We start from the raw sequence: 24942 nt of genomic DNA, 5'->3' as shown, positions 1-24942 counted from the left end.
GTTAAACAACAGTACAATCCATGAAACGCATTGCACTTCTATCCCTCACAGCCTCGTTTTAAATGAAATATTACACTAACCTGGTCTCCTCCATAAGTTTGTCACAAAAAAGTAAACAATATTATTAAAGGCTCTATATTAAGGTAAGAATATGGAGAGAAGTATGCATTATTTTGAAGCTTGAATACATCTCATATAATTTGTCATTTAAACTGCCAGCATCCTTAAATAACATTGACAGATTATATTATTTTTCTTTCATATGGTTCCACTGAGGTATTTAATTGCTATTTTAATACATCCTAATACTGTATCTTCATCATACGAGTACTGTATCTTCATCATATGAGATAAATGTAGGCACAAGATTCTTCATTGGTATATCAATGCAAGTCTGATGAGGAATGTGCAATAATTATCAAATGCAATTTCAAATACGCATACTCAATGCTTTATTTATTGGAAATTCGATTCTTATTAAAAAAAATACAGATTCATCATGCACATCAATCATTCTTTAGAGGAAGGCAGTACAGTCAGTTTTGCACAAAACAAAAGAACAAGTCAACAGGCCTGTATACAATTGCAGTGCAAGTCTATTTATAAGCGTTTTTTTATGTATTTTTTTTTTTAAATTTTTTAAGGACAAACAGAAACAATCCTTCCAAAGACCGTGACATGACTTCAGTACCTTAAAATGTAAAGTCCCCTGGGGTGTTTCATTGCACAAAATAGCTAATAATATATTATAACTTAATTTACAAAGTTTTTAAGACATCAAAATAAATGCAGCTGAAAAATAACCAAATATTTTTTGATGTTGGGTGAAGGTTCAAAACAAACGGGAAAAGAAAGCAACATTTGACACTGAAAAATAAAATAATCATTATTAATAATATAAATCATAACTTTATCACAATAGAACCTATTTTAATAGTAAGTGGATCAGATGAGATTCGGATATACAGCATGTACATAAACATATCCTACAAAAGTCACTTCCTATATAAAAGAGAGAACTGGCTTCCCCCTTTGGGCCGTCACCATCTCCAGTACATGTTATAGACTATGTACATCAGGTCCAAAACACATATTGCTCAGATAATGGAGATTTGTTTGGCACAGCCGATCACTCCTTTAAGAAACACTACAGCTTTCAGCATCCGCTCTTAAAAAACACTTCTAGACCCTCATCTTTGACTAAAATTTCAAAAGCACTGCCATCAGACAGGAAAAAAATATACATCTTTAAGTACTTTCTGTCATTATCTAAAATGGCATTTGTTTGGACCATGTCACATTTACAGCAGCATTTTTTAACAAACAATAAGAAAAACATTTGGTAAGACTTGATCTTGAATTGTTGTGGAGGCTACAGTCTCTTGGTCTTTCAGCAATCGACTAGTACTTCCTAAAAGGGGAAAATAAGTCTGTTTGGATGCCTATTTACATCTAGAACATTTAGGCTGATCATTCAGCAACTATTTACATACAGTTGAGCTCCATTTTACTATATTGAAAACTGTACATTCAGGCCTTGTGCCTTACAGTGATCAAAGCAGCCTTGTCATTTCATTAATTTCATTCAGTGTCAACTCAATGAGAAAAGCTGGTCAAAGTAAGTTTAAAGTGTGTTAAACTACATTCCAAAGCTTTAATCACAGAAGAAACCTTTACCTGAGAAGGCTGGTGCTTAAGGACTCATGCTGGAAGAAGGACGGCTTTATTCCTTCACCTCTGGCACTTTTTAAATGGAAAAGAAGAGGTATTGAAGGTACGTTACCAAGCTAACAAAAGAGGCCGTATTTTTCATATGTAACATAACAAGCTTCTTAACGTCTGGCATGTTCGCGACAGGTGAGAACAGTATAAACGGGAGTGTTTTAATAAGAAGGACCACACCGTGACAGTTCCAAGCACTTCGGATCCTAAACCTCTTTGATAGTCCGTTCAGACGGTTTGTAGTTGGAAGAGCTGGTGTTGGACATGTAGACGGAGCGGGTCCTGCGGTGCAGACGGGCACGTTTGGTGGTGAGACTACGCCTGCTGTTGCTGATTATGTCATTGATGAACTTCTTGCAGTCCACGCAGACCTCCATGCTGCTCCAGTCCTCTGTGAACTGCTCCGGCAGCTCCAGCTCGTCTTTGGAGGATGAGCGCTCACCATGCTTGGATGACCTGAGAGGAATCAGGACAAGAAATAATCTTACTGGCAGCCCTTACCATGGTACAGATCAAGAGTTCCCGATCTTTTTTGTCAGCTGAACCCTTTAAACATAAAATATTTACTTGAATTACCCCGTGAGATTTTAAGTTAATATTTCAATAATTTAAAGACCCAATTACATGCTTACGGTTCTCTGATGCAAGTAGGGTAAAAACAAGTAATGCACGTAAAACATTTTTTAGTAAGGGTTTTATTTGATTGTTTTTATTTTAAAGTTTTTTTTTTATTTTAAGGTCCCCCAATTATGGATTTTTGAAAATTACCTTTCATGCCGTGTGTAACACAGCTCTAAGTGAATGAAAACATCCTGCAACGTTTTACATCTAAAAGTGCACCGTGTATAAAGTTATTGTCTCTCAAAAGAAAGAGTCGACTCTGAATCATTGAAACGAGTCGTTTTTAAAACGAATCTCAAGCCGTTTTAAGCTGAGTCAACATGAAACATTAGCATATTGCCCGACCACTTGTTGGTCTTTTCATATTGGTCTGAATCAAAATGCAACTTTATTCTTTGCCACTAGGTGCCGCTTTTGGAGCTGAAAAAATAGCGGTTTCCCCGGTAACACTGTACACAAAGCAGCACTGCGCTCACAAACGCTGCTTTATCAGGCATTACAGGCATGATGAAATGAAAATGAGACCAATCGGACCACTCACCACCCATTAGCGTCACGCAAAGGAGGGGTTTGGAAAATGAATCGTTGAGCGAATCGTTTGAGAGTTGTTGAGAAAGTAAGGTAAAAATAAATGCATATTATAAGACAATGAAAGTGTTTTTTGACCTTGCATGCATGTCAGCCTGTTGTTGGGGACTCCCAAAACCAAACTATGAACCTTTCATTACCCATAATAGGGGCACTTTAAGGGCTGCATGACTTGCATGCCAAAAATTATAATGTGAATATTTTGTCATATATCAAATTGTGATACGATAAACATTTAACTTTGTAGCTGAACTTTAAAAGTGACCTCAATCGTCTTTTTAGCTGTGTCTCAGTCTACATTATATTTGTGTTTTATGTACCCAATTCAATTTAATAATAATAATAATAATAGTTAAGAATTATTATTAGTTTTATCTCAAATTATAAAAAATTAAGACAGAAACTTAAGACAGTCGTTGTGAATTACAATGTTTTATTTTACACTACAAGTTATAATACAATGCATATACAGGTGCATCTCAATAAATTAGAATGTCATGGAAAGTTCATTTATTTCAGTAATTCAACTCAAATTATGAAACTTGTGTATTAAATAAATTCAATGCACACAGACTGAAGTAGTTTAAGTTTTTGGTTCTTTTAATTGTGATGATTTTGGCTCACATTTAACAAAAATCCACCAATTCACTATCTCAACAAATTAGAATACTTCATAATACCAATAAAAAAAATGTATTTAAGTGAATTGTTGGCCTTCTGGAAAGTATGTTCATTTACTGTACATGTACTCAATACTTGGAGAATCTTATTTCTCTCCATCTTGGAGTCCTTCAGGTGTTTTTTCATGTGTCTTGCACTGAGGAGAGGCTTCCGTCGGGCCACTCTGCCATAAAGCCCCGACTGGTGGAGGGCTGCAGTGATGGTTGACTTTCTACAACTTTCTCCCATCTCCCGACTGCATCTCTGGAGCTCAGCCACAGTGATCTTTGGGTTCTTCTTTACCTCTCTCACCAAGGCTCTTCTCCTCCGATAGCTCAGTTTGGCCGGACGGCCCGCTCTAGGAAGGGTTCTGGTCGTCCCAAACGTCTTCCATTTAAGGATTATGGAGGCCACTGTGCTCTTAGGAATCTTAAGTGCAGCAGAAATTTTTTTTTTGTAACCTTGGCAGGATCTGTGCCTTGCCACAATTCTGTTTCTGAGCTCTTCAGGCAGTTCCCTTTGACCTCATGATTCTCATTTGCTCTGACATGCACTGTGAGCTGTAAGGTCTTATATAGACAGGTGTGTGGCTTTCCTAATCAAGTCAAATCAGTATAATCAAACACAGCTGTACTCAAATGAAGGTGTAGAACCATCTCAAGGATGATCAGAAGAAATGGACAGCACCTGAGTTAAATATATGAGTGTCACAGCAAAGGGTCTGAATACTTAGGACCATGTGATATTTCAGTTTTTCTTTTTTAATAAATCTGCAAAAATGTCAACAATTCTGTGTTTTTCTGTCAATATGGGGTGCTGTGTGTACATTAATGAGGAAAAAAAATTAACTTAAATGATTTTAGCAAATGGCTGCAATATAACAAAGAGTAAAAAATTTAAGGGGGTCTGAATACTTTCCGTACCCACTGTATATAATACAATTATATATTAATATATATTTTATGCCCGAAGTTCTTCACTTTCAAACATTCAAACCAGGGTTATTATTATGAACTAAAACTAAAACCATAATAAAAACATTTTTGCTACTTTAAAATAAATGTTAACTGAAATAAAATTATTTTAATATAATGTTATTTCAAATAGTTGTCAAAGCAACATTTCTCATTTTCATTTTGTTTAATCTGATGTACTAAAATAGCTACAACTAAAACTGAAATAAAAAAAAACTATAGACATATTTTTAGAAACTAATAAAAATGAAAAAACAAAATTACTCAAATTTAAATGAAAACAGAAAATACAAAAATAAAAACGAATTCAAAATAAATAAATAAAACTATAGTATGTTGATACTAAAATAACACTGTATAACATTTGGCGCAATACTGGTGAAATGCTGTAGACTTCTGTCCACAAAAATGTTGAAAATTATGTGAATATGAAAATAAAAGGAGCCCTAGCGAACACTACATTCTAAAAAAAAAAAAAACAGTCCCATTTGTTTATTTTAATGTTTAATGTTAATGCTTCTTTTAATGTTTAACTGAATTAATTATTAGCTTTTCATCAACTCACAAACCCCCTACAACTCCCTTATGAACCCTGGTACAAATGATACATACTCCCTCATCATTTGTGAAGCTCACCTGGACATGGTGCGCTGAAGGCTGTGGCGCTTGTGGCTGGATGTGGAGGTGGTCTTCTCTGTGGCGGCTGATGCTGCAGACTCCTTTTTGGGCAGAATGCTGGGGCCCAGAGAGGAGATGGGCAGGCTGGCATGGGGCTTGGAGGGCAACTTAATCTGAGATGAGAGGATGTGCGGTCATTAGCAAAGTAAAAAATGCACACTATTCTTCACAAGTTTGGGGTCAGTCAGATTTGTTTTTAAAGAAATTAATACTTTTATTAAGCAAGGATGCATTAAATTGTCACAAGGATGCATTAAAAAAGTCACAATGTTTATAGTGTTACAAAAGATTTCTATTTCAAATAAAAGCTGTTCATTTCAACTTTCTATTAATCAAAAATATTAAGCAGCACAGCTGTTTTCAACATTAATAATAATAGGAAACGTTCCTTGAGCATCAAATCAGCATACTAGAATGATTTCTGAAGGATCATGTGACACTGAAGACTGGAGTAATGATGCTGAAAAATCAGCTTTGCATCACAGGAATAAATTACATTTTAAAACATATTAAAATAAAAAAACATTTTTGATTAAATAAATGCAGCCTTGGTGAGCAGAAGGTAAAGATGTTACATTTACCTTCTTACAGCACTGTGAACAAACAGGCCTGTGAGAAGAAAAGAAGAAAAATATTTAATTTAATTTATGCATTTAGCAGACGCTTTTATCCAAAGCGACTTACAGTGCATTCAGGCTATACATTTTTTACCAGTATGTGTGTTCCCTGGGAAATATGATTCCACTGCACATCACGGCTTTATTTTCTCCATTTAAAGCCTGAAATGAAAATCTCCACCCACCTCTTACAGAACTGGCAGGTGTAGGACCAGGTGAAGAGCGAGAACTTCTTCGTCCGACATGAGAAGCAAAGCTGAGAGGAAGGGTTACACAATTAAACACTTACATACACACTTGCACACACCTAGCATGTTCAAAACCTAATGAGCTGTCTACCTAGACAGTATTTATAGACATCATGTGCTTCAAACAAGAAGACAATTCCAAAAGATAAGCTTGGGCTAACATATATAGTGATGTATATGTAGAGTGGGCAGTGTATGTAAAAGAGAACAGTAAATTTACCTTTCCTTTCTTTAGCGCATTATAGATGTCTTTATATTGCTGGAACTTTTCCAGCTCTGCTTTTACAAGAACCTGTCTGATATGCATCACCTCCTCTACGGTCAAAGTCAGGCACTCAACGGGGTAGCAGAACTCCTCCTGAAACCAACATGTGATTTTCACAAACATCCCGAAGCACACACTGCATATTTAAACATGCCATGCTGTCACATCCGAGAATGAGGGATGGAAAAACCATAACAACTCTGCATGGTTACACCTTCTGCCAAAAGCAACACACAACAAAACAATGACGATGGAAGCATTTAATTAATTAACTCGCTGTTTATGCAAGTTTCACCTCTATAGGTCGAGCTTTGTATGCAAAATTTGCATATAAAGACGAGTGGAAATCTTCATGCTCTGTGCTAAAACAATGCATGGGGCCCCAGGACTAGTCCTTACCCAACTTAAAAGGGCACTCTGATTCAAGCACACATAAAAGCCAATGCACATCTCTAATACTTACATTTAACCACCTTAACTACCATTAAAAAGACAAGTCATGTCTTGTGAACTACAAAATAAGAGACTTTATTGGCTTTTATGCCCCTTGTCACCCAGGGTTAGTAGCAGTAATATGTAGTTTGATGGGACGTACCGCACGACCGCTGCCTAGTGCCTGAGCCTGACCAAAAAAAACAACATGACTTTTATTTGGTACTCATCTGAAAAGATCTGCTGTATAGTTTCAAGAACAAAAATTAAAAAGTGTCACTGATGCACCCTAAATGTTAAACAAATAGGTAAATGTTAAATAAATGTTGTAAAAAAAAATTGTAAATGGACAGAAAGTCTAAGAAACACTAAGATAGGTTAAAAAAAAGAAAGAAGAAAAAGGAAAAAGTTCAGACAAAATTGTTTTTAAAAAAGCAAGGAATATCTTTAATTGTACTGATTATAAATTATTTAAAAAAAAGAAAAAGAAGCTTCACTCTCCACTGGTATTTAAAATATAAAATAAAATTATTAAATACAAATTATTATTATTAAATATAACAGATTAAGATATTATTATCTAAATATAACAAACACTAAGCCAGTATAAGAAATTAAGGTGAAAAAAAAAACAAAGTTCAGACAAAGCTATTTTAAAAAAGCAGACTGGATATCTTTAATTGAATTGATAATGAATTATAAATTAAAACAGAAAAGAAATGAGAATGAGGCATTTTGAGATATTTCAAATATAATATAATATAATATAATATAATCATATTATACAATTATATTTGACCTGCTGTCTCTACATTATCCCATTCTTGACCCTTCTTATCAAAATCTTACTTCTCTAAATCTAACATTGTTTGAATGATGCACTAACTTGTGCATCATTCAAAAGGAGGAAGTTTGTCGAGCGAAGCTGTTTTTCCGTTCAATCATAAAATCATCTTGATGACGGGTAACTGAAGTGATTTAAGTGTGGGGAATTTCCTTCAGCAGCTTTCCCTACTGGCCATGCAACATTGTGCAACATGCACACATGAAGCAACCGCCCTGCTGGAAGACTGATAAAGCCACTGCAGACAAAATAGTGATGAAATGACTCCTCCAACATAACGTAACAAAATCTGTGGGCATGAGAATGTGGAATATGGTGTGCTTTACCTTGTTGTCCGAAGACAGCTTCAGTGTAAGGCAGGAAAGGAAAGCAGAGCAGTTACAGAGCGGCTCTGTATCAATACTGCAATAAAACTACAGTATCACTCACTATCTAAAAGTGTTTAAGAATCATTTTCCTGTAAGAGCTCTGTGATTGTCAAATTTACAACCATTCAAAGACCTCAGAGGTTTTGCAGTCAGTACTGATCAGTTACTTTCCTTTTAGGCAGGACCAAACAGCATGGCTAAATTTGAAGAAGTCCGTTCTTCATAAATGAAGCTTCATGTGAGATTTAGTCAAATATGAGCTGTAATGTAGTAAATCTATCAAGGCTGTCAAATTTTCTAAACAATTTAGAAAGTTAGTTAAATTTTAGAAGTTACATTTTAGTTACAGTACATATACTGTTCAAAAGTTTGGGGGTTTTAATGTTTTTGAAAGAAGTCTCTTATGTTCACCAAGGCTAAAAAAAAATACAGTAAAAAAAGTAATATTGCGAAATATTATTATAAAGTAAGTGTTTTTTATTTGAATGCACAACAGCTGTGCTGCTTCCCATTTTTGTTGAAACCATGATGCATTTTTTCAGGATTCTTTGATAAACAGAAAGTTAAAAAAACTGCATTTATCTGAAATAGTAATGTTTTACATTTAACATTATAAATGTCTTTGCTGTCACTTTTGATCAATTTAATGCATTCTTACTGAATAAAATTTCTTTAAAATAAATCTTACTGACCTCAAACTTTTGAACGGTAGCGTAGCTCTTTGAAACTTGTGTGAGGAAGGGACAGAATTTGAGTCATTATTTACTGAAAATCTTTCTTTCTGGTACGTGTATCGTCTACGTGGCAGCTTTTAATGTGTGAATGAAAATGACATGAGAAGCAGGCCATCAAAAAACATCCAGGCCCCCTGTGCTGCTGTATGGCATAGATTAGCCTTTAATTGGGCTACTGAATTGAAAATGAAAGCACAAGTTCTCCTTTATTTCTCTTTCTCCTCACTCAAGACCTGCAATGCTGCAGCACTGGACATAATCCTGAGAATCTAATTATACTTTCACAAGACTCGGGACAGTTAAGTGTGACCACAGCCTGCAGCCAACTGACTGCTCAACACTAAATTACTCTAATTTACTGTCCTGGGATCCCTTCAACAAGGAAAAACAACTCTGTAGGCAGAAGCATGGAGCTAAAGGAAGGGTTTCTTGTAGTCACCAGAGATTTGGAGTTCTGGCGAGACGGAGGCAGGAAAGACCGTACGCTGGTGGGAGCTTCTTTCTCAATGGTGTGCCTCCTCTGTGGAGCGATGCGTTTGTCAGGTTGAGGGGTGGAAGAAATGGGCAGGAACTGTGGAGGAGCTGGGAAAAGACAAAATGGAAGACAAAAATTGAGATGAAGAACTGGAGAGTCAGTGACAGGTTTTTGTTGGACTGGATATTTCATGACGGTTCTTACTCTTTTTGCCCATGATGGACTCTGGAGACGTGTCCTCAACCAGCGATGTGGATACACTGGAGCTGCTGCCAGACTTCCGAGTGTTTTGTTCCTCCTAGAGTAGGAAAAAGAGATGGTTCACAATCATATTTCACCTGAAAGTCTCATCTAACATTTTGGCAGGGTTTTTGCCAATACAGAAGATATAAAACCCACTCACATCAGAGTCGGAGCTGTCGAGCTCGGCCAGCGTAGGCGCTTTGAGCAACCTCTTTCTCTGGGACAGCGGCTGACCTCCAGCTACACTGTTTACGGGGCTCCGAGCTGGCGACGTGCCATTGGCCAGGGACAGTGTGCTGACGGCCAACTTCCGGGGTCCATCAGGGATGTCTGTGTGTGGGATGGACATTATCAGACACCAATCAGGACAGCAAAGGCTTTCACATTAGGAAAATGAGGCTTTGACACTGTACTGAACTACAAATAGTTTTACAAGCCTACAGATCTTGATTACTGACTGTTTGGAGCTGATGAAATTGGATCTCTTTGTTCAGAGCAGTTAATAAGTGGAAAGTGAGGACAGAAACTGAAGGTTTTGTAGATCACGGCCTCTCGCTATGGCGCTGAACTCAAAACGCACACGAGTTACTGTATTTACACATTCATGGATATACTGTGAAAGAAATGGTTCACTCACTTGTTTTTAAGTGACTACATAGCAAATGCCACATAGTTCAATATTAGGGAAAATTTGTGAATTCAGACACAATTAGTAACACAATTCATTTCTTGAACGACTACAAAAGAGACTTCAAAGCCGATCTGACCAGTTAGGCTCAAATAATCTAATTTCTGTTGGATTTCATATCACATATCTAATGTGGTTTGAAATGTAAAAACGTGTTTTTTATGAAGTCTACAACTGAACAGATTTGAGTTGTATACACAAAAACAATAATAGCTTTCCTGAAAAAGCCATATGTCATAAGTTATTGCACTCAGCCACAGATGGCCAAAGTAATCAAGGTGAAAGATTATGAGATTATGAAAGAATACAGTGGTTAAATTACATAACACTGTTATGTCCACAGCAATGAAAACAGTATAATTTGCTAAATCAAGTCAATTGAAGTTTAAATATTGTTCAAAAGTTTCTTATGCTGCAAATAAATAAATAAATACATTTTTGTGAAATATTATAATTTAAAATTTAATTTGTTAAAATTGTCAGCATCATTACTCCTGTCTTCAGTGTCACATGATCCTTCAGAAATCATTCTAACATGCTGATTTGCTGCTCAAGAAACATTTATCATTATTATCAATATTAAAACACCTGTGCAGCTCAATATTTTAGATTTTTTTAATTAATAAAGTCCAAAAGGACAGCATTTTTAATAGAAATATTTTGCAACATTATTAACATTAAACTTTAATGTATCATTGCTGAATAAAAGCATTACTTTATTAAAAAAATTATTTTCAGAATCCTTTAAACTGTAGTGTAAATCTCTTTGGCACAACACCACACTTGACAAACTACATATGTGATGTATGAAACTTTCACACAACAAATAGCATACAATCAAATTTTTTTAATTAATAAAGTCCAAAAGGACAGCATTTTTAATAGAAATATTTTGCAACATTATTAACATTAAACTTTAATGTATCATTGCTGAATAAAAGCATTACTTTATTAAAAAAATTATTTTCAGAATCCTTTAAACTGTAGTGTAAATCTCTTTGGCACAACACCACACTTGACTTAAACTACATATGTGATGTATGAAACTTTCACACAACAAATAGCATACAATCAGATTATTTAAGAAAATAAAGACCGGTAAACTATAGATAACAAGCTGATCCTTTCTATTAATGTTAAAAATGCTAATCTGTCAATATTCCTGGTCATTTGAGGCTCAAGTGAGATATTTGTAGAACTTAGATGGACGGAGTAAAAAAATAAACATAGCAACATATTAAATATTGATGCCTGCAGACTCAGAGTTACATAACCCTTCTTAAACTACACTAATCCTCATTCAGAAATGAATTCTGCGCGCTCTGCTGTTCACCCACACAGTTTGTGTCTGATTCATACACGAGCTCTCAGAACCCAGGCATTTCTCTCACACTGGGCTCAGAGGCGTGAGGGAGCGATGTGAAAGTCATGCTTGCGTCAGGAATACGTTACCTGAGCTTCGGAACAAGTCCTGTGGGGTGCTCATACTTTTGCCTGCGCCTAGAAAGGAACATATTCTTCAATATGATCCCAACATCACAAAACAGGTCTTTCTATACGTGGCATTCACACAGTAAGCCAATATATGAGTTTAAACAACACTTAGGTAAACCAATCAGCAGCTTTGAGACATCAGCACACAGAAGCACAAGCGCGGTGTAGCCACAACAGAAACAGCAGCCATACTTGACAGAGGATAAGTGGGATATGGAGGTGGAAAAAACAGTGCGGTATAGCAGCAGGAGGCATTATAGAGGAAAGTCCAGTGCAAGCAGCCATATTGGAGACTAGCAGCTACTATTTTACATTAAAAACCATAAATCTTCGTGTATGGCTTATTTAATATAATGCAATTGAAAGGGAAGGAAATACAGTCTGCTTAATGGGCTTTATTCATTAAACACTGACAGTGATTAAAGCTGCATTGCTTCTCATTTGAATAAAAGCTGAGCTTGCTATCAGTCATGTCGTCAGAAATGACCAACTCTCATTAGAGATGAATAAGGCCACTTCAAGTTGTTGCAAATTGCTGTCAGTGTGAACACCCCTAAAATAAAGGGTTTTAAAACTTGGTTAAAACTTTGGTTGTTGCTTTCTAGGGGGATTCTCCTTGTTCATATTTATAAATTTATAGTGGGTGAAAAATATAATATAATAAATATAATACAGCCATAAATGATTCAATAAATGAAAGATTAAACATTTATATGTAAACTGTCACATTCAATTCAATGCAACAATTTACATGTCTGAGTGATTGATAGCCAGGTAAAAACAATAAAACTTATTAAACAGCCGATATATATCTATGTAAGCCAAATTACATATGGTATATACTATGATCAAAGTCTATTCATAGATATCATAGGCGTATTATCTTGTCATAAAGAATTACAGTAAGAACCAGGGCATGAGAGATTAAGAAGTCCATAATCCATCTTACTCTCTTCCATTCACAGGCCACAGAAATGATTATCCAAGTCAATCTTGACAACCATCACCAAATGTATTATTGATGGCTACAAACTTGGAAGAGAATCTATAATTTAATGGAATTGACTGAAAGCCATTGCTTACATAAAAGCTTATAAAAACCTTATTATCTTGATCTGGAATACATTTGTTTGAATGTGGCTTACTTAGACAGAAACCTAGGCATATCTATAAATGGAATAACTGATAACATAGCTGGATTTTTTGGAAAGTTATCCTGAAACTGGAATACAGTACACAACTTTCAAAATCTAAACATATCTGAAATCTAAATATTTTTACATTTTAATTTTAATTTTGTCATGTCCTTTTGTCATTTATCATCATGATTTTTTAATATTTGTATTTAGCATTCATTTGTTTTTATTTCGGTTTTAGTAATTTTAGTATTTCTACCTAAATTTCGAAATTGTTTTAAGTTTACACTTTTAGTTTAAAATTTATATTTTATTTCTTTTTTTTAATTCTATGATTTTTATTTTTATTTCTTAGTTCTTTTGAAATTTATATTAATTTATTTAATAAAAAAACTAAAACAATTTTTAATAGTTTAAGTTAACAGTAACAACACTGTCTCCAACTAGTTGGAATCACAGTTTGAAGCTTAAAAATCTGAGTCTGTGTCCATCATATTCTACACAAACGGTTCTCAATTCCAGTCCAGGAGTACCACTGCTCTGCACATTTTGTATGTCTTTCTTATCTGACGCCCACTGATCAGTTCGTGGTCTAACGAGCTGATGATCTGAATCAGGTGCATTAAATAAGGAAGACATACAAAATGTGCAGAGCAGTGGTATCCCAGGACTGGAATTGAGAACCACTGGATTACATGATTTACTGTAAATTTGTCAATTATGAAAGTCCAAAATCTCTACTGTTGACTGTAAATCCGGGCAAAATTTGTGTACCATGATACAACCTTAACTAAACAAGCAATGTTCAAAGAATTCAATCCACAGACTTGCAATCTTGATAGTATAAGAGAGATTTCTTTCAGACTGGAGGCACTGCCTTCTCCCCATCCTCCTATAAGCACTATCCGGTTCAATGGTACAACCTCACCACCAGAGGAGCGTGACATGAGGGTAGGAGCGACTACAGGAGTCTAGCACAAACACAGAAGCCAGAGGGTCAGTGAGCTGACAGCGGTAAAGCCACAGTGAAGTCTTTACCTGATGAGTCAAAACTGACAGACATGCTAAGTGGGCGCATTACTGTGAGAAAGAGGCAGAGGTTATGAATGAAGAGAGAGGGAGGAGAAGATAAATAAAGCCATGGGTTAAAACAAGGCATTAAATGTAAATGCATTTAATGTCAGATATAAAGAATGCTGTTCTGTAACTCAGGAACACAATTCAACAACTAAGCAGCCAAACAACAGGTAATTTCCTTTTAGGATCAAGAAAGAATAAATGTTATTTTTGTAATTTCATTCCGGACAACCACTATACATTACAAGTAAAACCAACAGAACTACATTACAATTCACATTACAAAACTGACTGATGAAGCTTTCTGACAACATGTAATGTATATCACATTCACAACTAATGGAATACAATCAACTTTTTATACTACTTTAGGATCAAGAATGAAAAATTGGTTTGTATCAAGCACTATAATGCTTTAATGTTCACATTACAAAACTGACTGATGAAGCTTTCTGACAACATGTAATGTATATATATCACATTCACAACTAATGGAATACAATCAACTTTTTATACTACTTTAGGATCAAGAATGAAAAATTGGTTTGTATCAAGCACTATAATGCTTTAATAGACTAGTAAAAATGTGATAAAACACTGAAGTAAAGTCCAACTACTCACATAACACATACAATACATATTTATGATAATCTCCTTTAAGTTTTAAAGGTTTATAGACTGTTAGTCTCACATAGCCAGACCTTCAGACCGGCAGCAGAAGGTCTGGGAACCTGGGCCGATTTGAATGGCCAAGGTCCGCCCAAGAGGCCATATGACTGACAGGTAAAACAACCAATCACGCTTCGTTTTGTGCCGCGTCATGTTTAGGGACGTGGAAATGTTGCCACAATAACAGACCGGTGTGTAAAACTCTTGGATGTATTTTAAGTCTATGCCACAAACTATACATATTTCATATTTAAAAATCCAATGTTTAGTTGATCCTGATAAGCGCTCATTGTCACAGTTGTAAACAAGACGGCTTTCTTCTTTCATGAGGAGGTTTGGAATCACGGCATCATTGTTTCTAGGCTGAACGTTAAAGAACGCGACACACACGTCTCCTGTAAATCCTGTAAATCCAACCAATCCAATGACGACTTCAAAGAGTTTCCAATTGCGTGTGCTATATGCATCAGACATCCAGCCAACGGCCCGTGGGCATGACGTCTGAGGCTGAGACTAACAGACTGTACACACTGAACTTTGTAGCTTTAAGCAGCTGGAGAAAAAAAACACTCTTTTCACCACACAACCTGAGAATACATACATGCAAACCTTAAGCTTTATTAAGTCTGCTGTAACCGACTCAAATCTGGGACTTTTATCCAACATGGATCAGTCTGATATAATGATCGCCAGATTTGTGCTTGTGTAACTGTATAATCATCTACACATACAGCCCAGAGGTATTTATGTGCATGTGGACCTTCAACTTAAAACCTCACAATCTTTAACTATTGAATCCTTCAGCAAAATACCACCATGAGACCAAATCTCAGGCCAAATCCACTATTAAGACTATGTACCCCCTCTCTAGAACCATGCAAATGATAATACATAGAACAATATGGATCAATACGTTTTTAAAAACATAGTATCAATCCAAGGTGAGAAATATAATCAGAGATTTACAGCTGTAAATAAAATGGGCGGCACAGAGTTAGAGACACAGGGCTGTACTACAGACACTGTTAGAGAACAAATGGTTGAGTGTAGCACAAGCAGCCATGCATGAGAATGACACACTGTCACACTTGATATATAGGTTAACTAACACAACATGAAGCTGGCTTTGAGTGTAAATGCAATGCTATTTAAAAGAAACAATGTATCCTGAATATGAATAGAATGCATTTGGAAACTTTTGACTGGTAGTGTATATAATGTATACTACCAGACCGAAAAAAATTATATATTTTGATATATGTAGTCCAGCTTAGGTTTTTAGGTAAATGATGTGCATGAAATAATAAGAGTCTGTGTGATTATGAGAGCAAGCGTGTGAAAATGTTCTCACCGAGTCGACTTCTGCGGATCATATCAGGTGAGACAGGCCTGAGCTTTCTCTCCGACCGGATCTCTTCCAGGATACGCTCATGAAGGCTGGGAGGTCTTGGAGGATGAGGCTTTAGCTTACGAGCAGAAACCTTAAAGCGCATTCAAACACACACATGCACAAAGATTAATAGGTTTGTGTTAATAGGTGACATTTGTGCTAATAGATTTGCGTCATTTACTTCAGTTCACACATGACCAAAAGTGAGCGTATTTGTGTATGCTCTCATGCTCACAGGATTCAGCGGAGGTCTGGAGCGAATGAAGTCCAGAATGATCTCGTGTGCGCTCTTCTTTAACCTCAGAGGAATGTCACCATTGACCTACAGCAGAAAGAAGGCAGAGCAATGGTCAAATCTTAGATATGTTGTCAGTGAACTAAAACGCATTTCAAACGTGTGTCCTGTCTAAAGAATGCATCAAAATAATGTCAGTGACAGCTATGTGCTATTGTCTAATTCTATGCATTAATAACTGGAGGCAAACGTGTGTTAGGTGAACAAATACTGACCGGTTACCTCACTCCATTCAAATTGGCCTATCATGCAAGGTGTTGACTCTGACGTGGCATCTCTCTGAAAGTTTTGCAACCTTGTATGTCTATTTCTAAACCGTAACCTCAAGACGATTTCAGTGTCATTCACTTGATCCAGTTCAACCCTATAAAACCTTTTCTACCCTGCAGCTTCAGAAATAAGCCTGCTTGATTTCAGATAAGCAAAGTAAACATTGTTGTGGTTTATGATCTCTGCAACAAACAGCAATAAAGGTGGATTGCAATGTGTGACTGTAATGTTGGTACAAAGGGAAAAATGACTCATGCATGTTGGCTCTAGGAGAATTCAAAAATAGATTCTGATCATAGATTCTGCTGACATGACCCAAGGGTTCATTTATACATGTGCACACTCACCATGACTTTGCGAAGTTTGTAGCGTTTGCAGCGAATGTCGTCCATGAGCATCTCATAAGGCGTGAGCTGGAACTCAATGGGTAGAGGGTTATACTGATGCTCCTGGACCTTCTTCAGCTTCACACCGTGTCTCAGGTCCCTCATCACCTGCACCCAAAACCGTGCCTGTGGAAAATATGGTCATATGGTCATCCTGAACCAACACACACTCTTAACAGATAATCTGCAAGCACTCAGGGGAGGAATGAGCTTGTCTAATTGTCCTAACCCAGTCGGCGTTCTGCAGCTCATTCAGGTCTCTGACTGGCTGCTCTGCTTCTCCTTCCATCTTCCGCAAATTCTGAAAAAAAAAAAACAGAAAAATATCTTAAGCCTTCTTCCCAGAGTTTTAAACCAGAGGCCGTTAAGATTCTGCAGAAGGTGCATAAACAGATATATAAATAATGTGGTTCCTACAAAAATTATAAAAAAAATACTGTTTTTTATAAATAAAAAGTATTTTTCCTAAATATAGATATCCGCTAAAAATATTTCATAAACTCCTAAAATAAAATATATAAAACATTTCCCATATTATCTATAGATAGATAAATAGGTAGACAGATAGATACATAAGTGTATATATATATATATCCCATTAAAATGTATTCAGAATTCTCACCGAGTCGACTTCTGCGGATCATATCAGGTGAGACAGGCCTGAGCTTTCTCTCCGACCGGATCTCTTCCAGGATACGCTCATGAAGGCTGGGAGGTCTTGGAGGATGAGGCTTTAGCTTACGAGCAGAAACCTTAAAGCGCATTCAAACACACACATGCACAAAGATTAATAGGTTTGTGTTAATAGGTGACATTTGTGCTAATAGATTTGCGTCATTTACTTCAGTTCACACATGACCAAAAGTGAGCGTATTTGTGTATGCTCTCATGCTCACAGGATTCAGCGGAGGTCTGGAGCGAATGAAGTCCAGAATGATCTCGTGTGCGCTCTTCTTTAACCTCAGAGGAATGTCACCATTGACCTACAGCAGAAAGAAGGCACAGCAGGGGTCAAATCTTAGATATGTTGCCAGTGAACTAAAACTTAAAGTCTGTGTCATTTGAAAGAATGCAAAGGACGCATTTTAAATGTGTGTCCTGTCTAAAGAATGCATCAAAATAATATCAATGACAGCTATTGTCTATGTCTATGCATTAATAACTGGAGGCAAAGGTGTGGTAGGTGAACAAAAATTGACCTATTACCTCACTCAATTGAAAATGGCCTATCATGTAAGGTGTTGACTCTGACGTGGCATCTCTCTGAAAGTTTTGCAACCTTGTATGTCTATTTCTAAACCGTAACCTCAAGACGATTTCAGTGTCATTCACTTGATCCAGTTCAACCCTATAAAACCTTTTCTACCCTGCAGCTTCAGAAATAAGCCTGCTTGATTTCAGATAAGCAAAGTAAACATTGTTGTGGTTTATGATCTCTGCAACAAACAGCAATAAAGGTGGATTGCAATGTGTGACTGTAATGTTGGTACAAAGGGAAAAATGACTCATGCATGTTGGCTCTAGGAGAATTCAAAAATAGATTCTGATCATAGATTCTGCTGACATGACCCAAGGGTTCATTTATACATGTGCACACTCACCATGACTTTGCGAAGTTTGTAGCGTTTGCAGCGAATGTCGTCCATGAGCATCTCATAAGGCGTGAGCTGGAACTCAATGGGTAGAGGGTTATACTGATGCTCCTGGACCTTCTTCAGCTTCACACCGTGTCTCAGGTCCCTCATCACCTGCACCCAAAACCGTGCCTGTGGAAAATATGGTCATATGGTCATCCTGAACCAACACACACTCTTAACAGATAATCTGCAAGCACTCAGGGGAGGAATGAGCTTGTCTAATTGTCCTAACCCAGTCGGCGTTCTGCAGCTCATTCAGGTCTCTGACTGGCTGCTCTGCTTCTCCTTCCATCTTCCGCAAATTCTGAAAAAAAAAAAACAGAAAAATATCTTAAGCCTTCTTCCCAGAGTTTTAAACCAGAGGCCGTTAAGATTCTGCAGAAGGTGCATAAACAGATATATAAATAATGTGGTTCCTACAAAAATTATAAAAAAAATACTGTTTTTTATAAATAAAAAGTATTTTTCCTAAATATAGATATCCGCTAAAAATATTTCATAAACTCCTAAAATAAAATATATAAAACATTTCCCATATTATCTATAGATAGATAAATAGGTAGACAGATAGATACATAAGTGTATATATATATATATATCCCATTAAAATGTATTCAGAATTTCTTTGGTGTTGGATATGTAAAATGTCAGACTGTCCTCAGTCTGGGGTCAGATAAGAAAAAGTCAATGACACTTTAACCATTGTGGGTCTGGCTTGTTTGTAAATCAATTCATCCTCATGTGACAGACAGTCCCAGCAAGCTTTCCAATATTAAGGCATGATCAATACGCAGCTAATGCAGTCTTTACTTTAACTAGTCTGTACTAAAGCCACACCCATTGATCCATTAGCAAAAGTTCATTTCCACACACGGGTGTAAGTTGGGACAACGACATATATGATAGACACATTTTGCGGTAATGTTTTTCCCCTGCATGGGTTAATTGACAAACTACAAAATGTGTTCAGTAAACTTCAGCCGATAATACTGTATACTCTCATCTTATTTGTTTTGAGTGGTTTGACATTCATGACAAAATAAATGAGATTTACCATCACAGGACATTGTGTACACAAATTGTTTATGATTAAATTAGGATTTTTTCGGCATACCCATAGAATTATGTAAACATGGTTTATGGTAAGAACAATAAATTATTATTTTGCTGCCGCCTGGATTGCTTATTAAATTCCTTTGGTGAGCTTGCAGTCTCCTTCAGAAGAACTCAAAGTGAAGTAGAGACATGTGTCCCCTCTGGGGTTTACCCTGCCCTGATGAAGATTTAGAATGAATGAACGGAAACACACACAGCTAATAATATCTGAGCAGAGAGTCTGATCTCTTAGAGCAAATATAACTGTGCTGCATCGCAAAACACAAGCCAAAAAGGCACATTTTGCTCATGCTTAAAAAAAGAAAGAGAAACACAGAGGGGAAAAAAGTGTAGAATCTGAATCATCGGAGCGAGACTATTCTGTCAATCTGGCGAAGATCAAAAGAACTACTCAACTGATTCTGCCTTTTTCTTTTTCTGCCCCTTTCCACTCGCTCTCTACACTCCTTTCCTCTGAAGCAGGGGTGATTACTTAATCCACATTCTGGAAAATACTATGGTGCAGCATTTAGTTCCAACCTCGATCTAACACACCTGCCAGTAATATTCAACTGAGCAACTGATTTGTGCTGCGTCCCAATTCTCATACTTCTATTCTTCACAAGTAATATGCACTTCGCTAATGTTATTTCACACTTTTGATGACGCTTTTATTCTAAAATGTGAACATTTGTATTTATTTAGAATGTGCAGGTGTGTGCACAAACTGAGCTGTTTGAGTAGAGACAGGACAAAATTCTGGTTCAGGATTGAGCAGGCCTGTTCTAGACCCTGTTTCACCCACCGACATGTGACCTCCACCCAGTGCCACTTGGTGCTGCTGGATTAGGTCTCCTTTTTGAAAGGAGGAGGAGCTGCAGTATAAAAAGCAGGTCAATGCAAACTAATGCCTCTGAGAGAAAGAACACATTCAATGGGATCAGGCTTATATTACATGGTGTTCACATGCCACTTGATTACACATGTTACCGTTTAAACAGCCACACTGTACTAAAGAGGGCTAAACTAGGCTGACTAGGCCGATCATAGAGCATTCCCCTTAAAAACAGCTTTTTATAAACCTCGTCAAGTTTAGGGTTACAAACTCAAGACAATAAGAGCGTTCTCAAATTTTCTATGAATTCTGAACAGGGACAGTTTTTTTTAAGCAGTAATAAAATAAAATGCACACTGTAATATATATACAGTATATACACAATACATCATTAATTTTAAATGCAGATAATGCAATTACAGATAATTCATCATTAATAATAAAAATTAAATAAATTTATACAATTTATAAAAATTTAAAATAATTAAAATATGTCTCTGGTGCACTAAGCAGTGGATGCGGTTTACTAATAAAATGTCTTCCAGTATTGTTAGGTACAGCTGTTCATAATTTATAACAATGAAAACGTCAGAGTGAATCTGCATGACTTGATGGTTTCTGCATGACTTGATGGGAAAATTCAGTCTCTGTGTGGCATTCAAGACATGCAGTCAATGGGAGGTATGAGGGCCATGCTATATGCAAATATTGTTTAGCAATAGTTAAAGAGTGTTAGCATCTCAATTCTGCACCATGTTATTAGAAGCAATAACACTTCATAATAATGTTTGTTTACAAATAATTGAAACACTTTTTTGACAGTCACCTCAATAATACTGTAAGTGGCTTACCGACTTACCAAGATATACTGAAGAGCCTGACATATTTTGTCTTTATATTTACAAATGACTCTAAAAATATTTCATTGATTCATATGAGACAAGTGAAAAAAATATACCGAAAGAACATTTATAATTTATCCTTAACTTAACCTTCTTTTCACAGTGAATACAAACATTATTACATACCCATACCTTAAAAAATATATATTGCTCAGTCGTGTCCTTAATTAGAGGCGATTATAGAAGGATCTCATTTAATGCTGAAGACAAATAACAGATAGGTGTAGATCATGTAAATGTAGATGTGAATGTCTAAGAATACTAAAAGTCCTGTAGGAAAAAACATCAGTACAAGATTTCTTAAAACCTAATGAAACAAGCATGATAACGTGTAGGGTAATAAAGCACTGTTGGTTTCAATCCACCTCCACAGTCCACAGCCTATTTATGAGTCACTTGTGCTATCAGCCCACTAACACTATTCAACCTGATAAACACAAACACCCTCATGAGGCTTTTCAGAACAGTATTGTACCTGTATTCAGTTATTTTGATTTTCACCCTGTCACATGAATAGATTCGTAAGACGATGACTCTAAACACATTTTTTTGGGGCATAAATGACAGAACTGGGAGCACAGCTCTTCAGCGAATGAAAATAAATGGAGCCAAAAAAAAAAAAACTTCGGTACGTAACCGTTTGGTATGCTTATAATGCTTTCATTAAATATAAAGATAATAAATAAATAAATATAATGATAATAAAAAAACTGAGACGAGCCTTTATGTTCTTTTTGCTCAGTAGCGGTGTTTGTCTTGGAACTCTGCCATGCAGACCATTTTTGCCCAGTCTCTTTCTTATGGTGGAGTCATGAACACTGACCTTAACTGAGGCAAGTGAGGCCTGCAGTTCTTTGGATGTTGTTGTGGGGTCTTTTGTGACCTCTTGGATGAGTCGTTGCTGTGCTCTTGGGGTAATTTTGGTCGGCCAGCCACTCCTGGGAAGGTTGTCCACTGTTCCATGTTTTTGCCATTTGTGAATAATGGCTCTCACTGTGGTTCGCTGGAGTCCCAAAGCTTTAGAAATGGCTTTATAACCTTTTCCAGACTGATAGATCTCAATTACTTTCTTTCTCATTTGTTTCTGAATTTCTTTGGATCTCGGCATGATGTCTAGCTTTTGAGGATCTTTTGGTCTACTTCACTTTGTCAGGCAGGTCCTATTTAAGAGATTTCTTGATTGCGAACAGGTGTGGCAGTAATCAGGCCTGGGTGTGGCTAGAGAAATTGAACTCAGGTGTGATAAACCACAGTTTTAACAGGGGGGCAAACACTTCTTCTTCACAGGGCCATGTAGTTTTGGATTTTGTTTTCCCTTAATAATAAAATCCTTCATTTAAAAACTGCATGTTTTGTTTACTTGTGTTATCTTTGACTAATATTTAAATTTGTTTGATGATCTGAAACATTAAAGTGTGACAAACATGCAAAAAAATAAGAAAGCAGGAAGGGGGCCAACACTTTTTCACACCACTGTATATGTGTGTGTGTTTCTGATTTTTAAAAAATGCAGTTTCATGGATGGAACAAACCATCTACTATTGGTACATGAAGAGACATGAGAGTCACATGAGGGTCATTACCTCTTTGGCACTCTTGATCTTCTCCAGGAAGGTGCGTAGCTCCTTGGTCTCTGCGTACAGGGCTCGACACACAGCCTGGTAGTGGTTGGGCGCATCTGATGGGCTGGGGAGGTGAGACGTGCACAGCTGGAGAGGAGAAAACAGTGAGACGTACATCACAGCATTAGAGCCAAAATGTTTGTCAGTAGAACCTTTTTGACCTAAAATATTTACTTGATCATGACAAATTTTGACAAATCTTTCATTTTTTGGTGAACTATCCCTTTAAGTGAAGTGAAGTGTATTTATTTAAATTAAAAATGTTAAGTTTTAATTAATTATTACCTTTTTATCAACTCACAAACCCCAGTTTGGGCAACCATCATATGACCATATGTTATTGTCCCTTAGATTGAGACCAAACAAAGAATCAGAGAGGAATTTTTTATTTTTATTTGTTTCCCATTTGAATGTTGCTATAAATATACTGCACACAGAAATTATCTCAAACATTCCACTGCTTTTGCCCATTCATGAGCAAATTGGTTACAGTACGACTACAAATCGTTAGTAACTGTTCTGTTTGTCAGAGTCTCTTCCCTAAAATAGATGACTGTGTTTCAGAGGACAGAAGTGCATTTAAGGTCAATGCAGGTCTCGTCCAACTCTGTCTGATGAGTTAATCCTTGCATCTTTTACACAGACTTTAAGAAAACCATCTTCCGAATCTAACAAGTTAATCCTGGCGTTACACATTATGTTTTGGCACATAGCAGAGAGCCAAACCCAAAGTTTGCATGCCTGGCAGGTCAAAAACACAGGCCCATTTAAAGTTCAGCATCTCAGGTATAATAGTTTGAGCACAACACGTATTTTAAAATGCACAATTACGCTGACCAAATACACCTTCAACCGGCTCAATGACATTTTTCCCCACACCTTCTCTTTGAGCTCTACCCTCTTCAGGAATGTCTTACACAGCATAGAATCCCTGTCTCTGTGACGTGTTTTGCTGAGGAATCACGCTTAACGAGAACATCGTCTACGACAAGGGAAAGTGAATACAACTTGGAAAAAAATCCTGCTAGACCCGACAGGAGAGAGATAAGAAGCAAAAACAGGCAACAATGAAAACCATTTAAGGAGGATGTTGCAGAGGAAGTTAAAGAAACACTGCAGGAAGCCTTTTTACTTTCCCATTCCAAACGAATAATGAAAGGGGCACATGTCTCCAAAGAAATCCACTATCTTCTGTTCTCATCCTCTTTATTTCTTTCAATCTTTCTCTGTCTAAATAGAGAATTGAAAAGATTTCACCAGGTTCAGCACAGAGAAATCTAGTGTCACGGTTTGTTTCTGCGCTCGACCTCATCACTAAAGTAGGAGACTGAAAGGAAGGCATGAAAGGACAGACATTATCTAACAAGTCGTGAAACGGCCCTGCAGAATAGTGCAGAACATACTATGACCCAAACTGACCATTAGCAGATGTATGTTGTTCGTTTGTTTGTCATTTAACAGTTTCTATGAATATTTTCATGGTTGAAGAACAAGTTAAAAGACAATAAAAGGTATTCCTTATTACGATGCTAATTCATACTTAAAGCTAGTATCTGTCTGGTCTCAGTCTGGTCATAATCTTTCATTGCACAGTTAGTAAAGAGCTTCTCCATTAGCGTATTGATAAATATGACTGTAATTTAAAATAACTGTTGCTGCTATGTGTCTGAATGCCTTTATAGAGTCTCAGGGTAATGCGTTACTGGAGTGGGCCTGAGGGAGAAGCATAATGAATAGCAGCTGAGAGACTAACTCTCAGTAAATAACACTCACACCGATCTTAAAAGAGAGCAGATAAACCCAACTCAGGGTTTATCTGGGAGGAAGATCTTGCTTCCCAAGATCCACAATTTTTCAGTATTAAAATACTAAAATATATTCATATATTACAATTTATATTTCAATTTTCACATTTTATATAAAATGTTAGCATTTGTACATTGTATCTCATACATTTTATGTGTTAAATAAATAAAT

General features: G+C 36.5%; 1 protein-coding gene across 3 annotated transcripts in view; it reads right to left on the bottom strand.

Moving 5' to 3' along the window:
* Positions 1 to 435: 435 nt before the first annotated feature.
* The window catches only part of spire1a (spire-type actin nucleation factor 1a), a 59116-nt gene continuing 34609 nt past the window's right edge, over positions 436 to 24942 (bottom strand). The window contains exons 4-20 of one of the 3 annotated variants that reach the window (XM_016239490.1): positions 22927 to 23052; positions 18744 to 18815; positions 18476 to 18640; positions 17771 to 17857; positions 17497 to 17626; positions 13826 to 13867; positions 11610 to 11657; positions 9630 to 9799; positions 9431 to 9524; positions 9191 to 9333; positions 7976 to 7993; positions 6969 to 6995; positions 6329 to 6466; positions 6046 to 6116; positions 5825 to 5852; positions 5202 to 5356; positions 436 to 2178 (exon numbers count right to left, since the gene is read on the bottom strand). In XM_016239490.1, the coding sequence (XP_016094976.1) occupies positions 1929 to 2178; positions 5202 to 5356; positions 5825 to 5852; positions 6046 to 6116; positions 6329 to 6466; positions 6969 to 6995; positions 7976 to 7993; positions 9191 to 9333; positions 9431 to 9524; positions 9630 to 9799; positions 11610 to 11657; positions 13826 to 13867; positions 17497 to 17626; positions 17771 to 17857; positions 18476 to 18640; positions 18744 to 18815; positions 22927 to 23052 (1764 nt within the window). In that variant the 3' untranslated portion in view covers positions 436 to 1928. The remainder of the gene's footprint in view (positions 2179 to 5201; positions 5357 to 5824; positions 5853 to 6045; positions 6117 to 6328; positions 6467 to 6968; positions 6996 to 7975; positions 7994 to 9190; positions 9334 to 9430; positions 9525 to 9629; positions 9800 to 11609; positions 11658 to 13825; positions 13868 to 17496; positions 17627 to 17770; positions 17858 to 18475; positions 18641 to 18743; positions 18816 to 22926; positions 23053 to 24942) is intronic. The other 2 variants (XM_016239491.1, XM_016239492.1) reach the window with 2 other exon arrangements.

This window comes from Sinocyclocheilus grahami, unplaced genomic scaffold (assembly GCF_001515645.1).
Source record: "Sinocyclocheilus grahami isolate Dianchi unplaced genomic scaffold, SAMN03320097.WGS_v1.1 scaffold566.1, whole genome shotgun sequence".
Lineage (NCBI taxonomy): Eukaryota > Metazoa > Chordata > Actinopteri > Cypriniformes > Cyprinidae > Sinocyclocheilus > Sinocyclocheilus grahami.
This window is presented reverse-complemented; position numbering and strand designations above follow the sequence as displayed.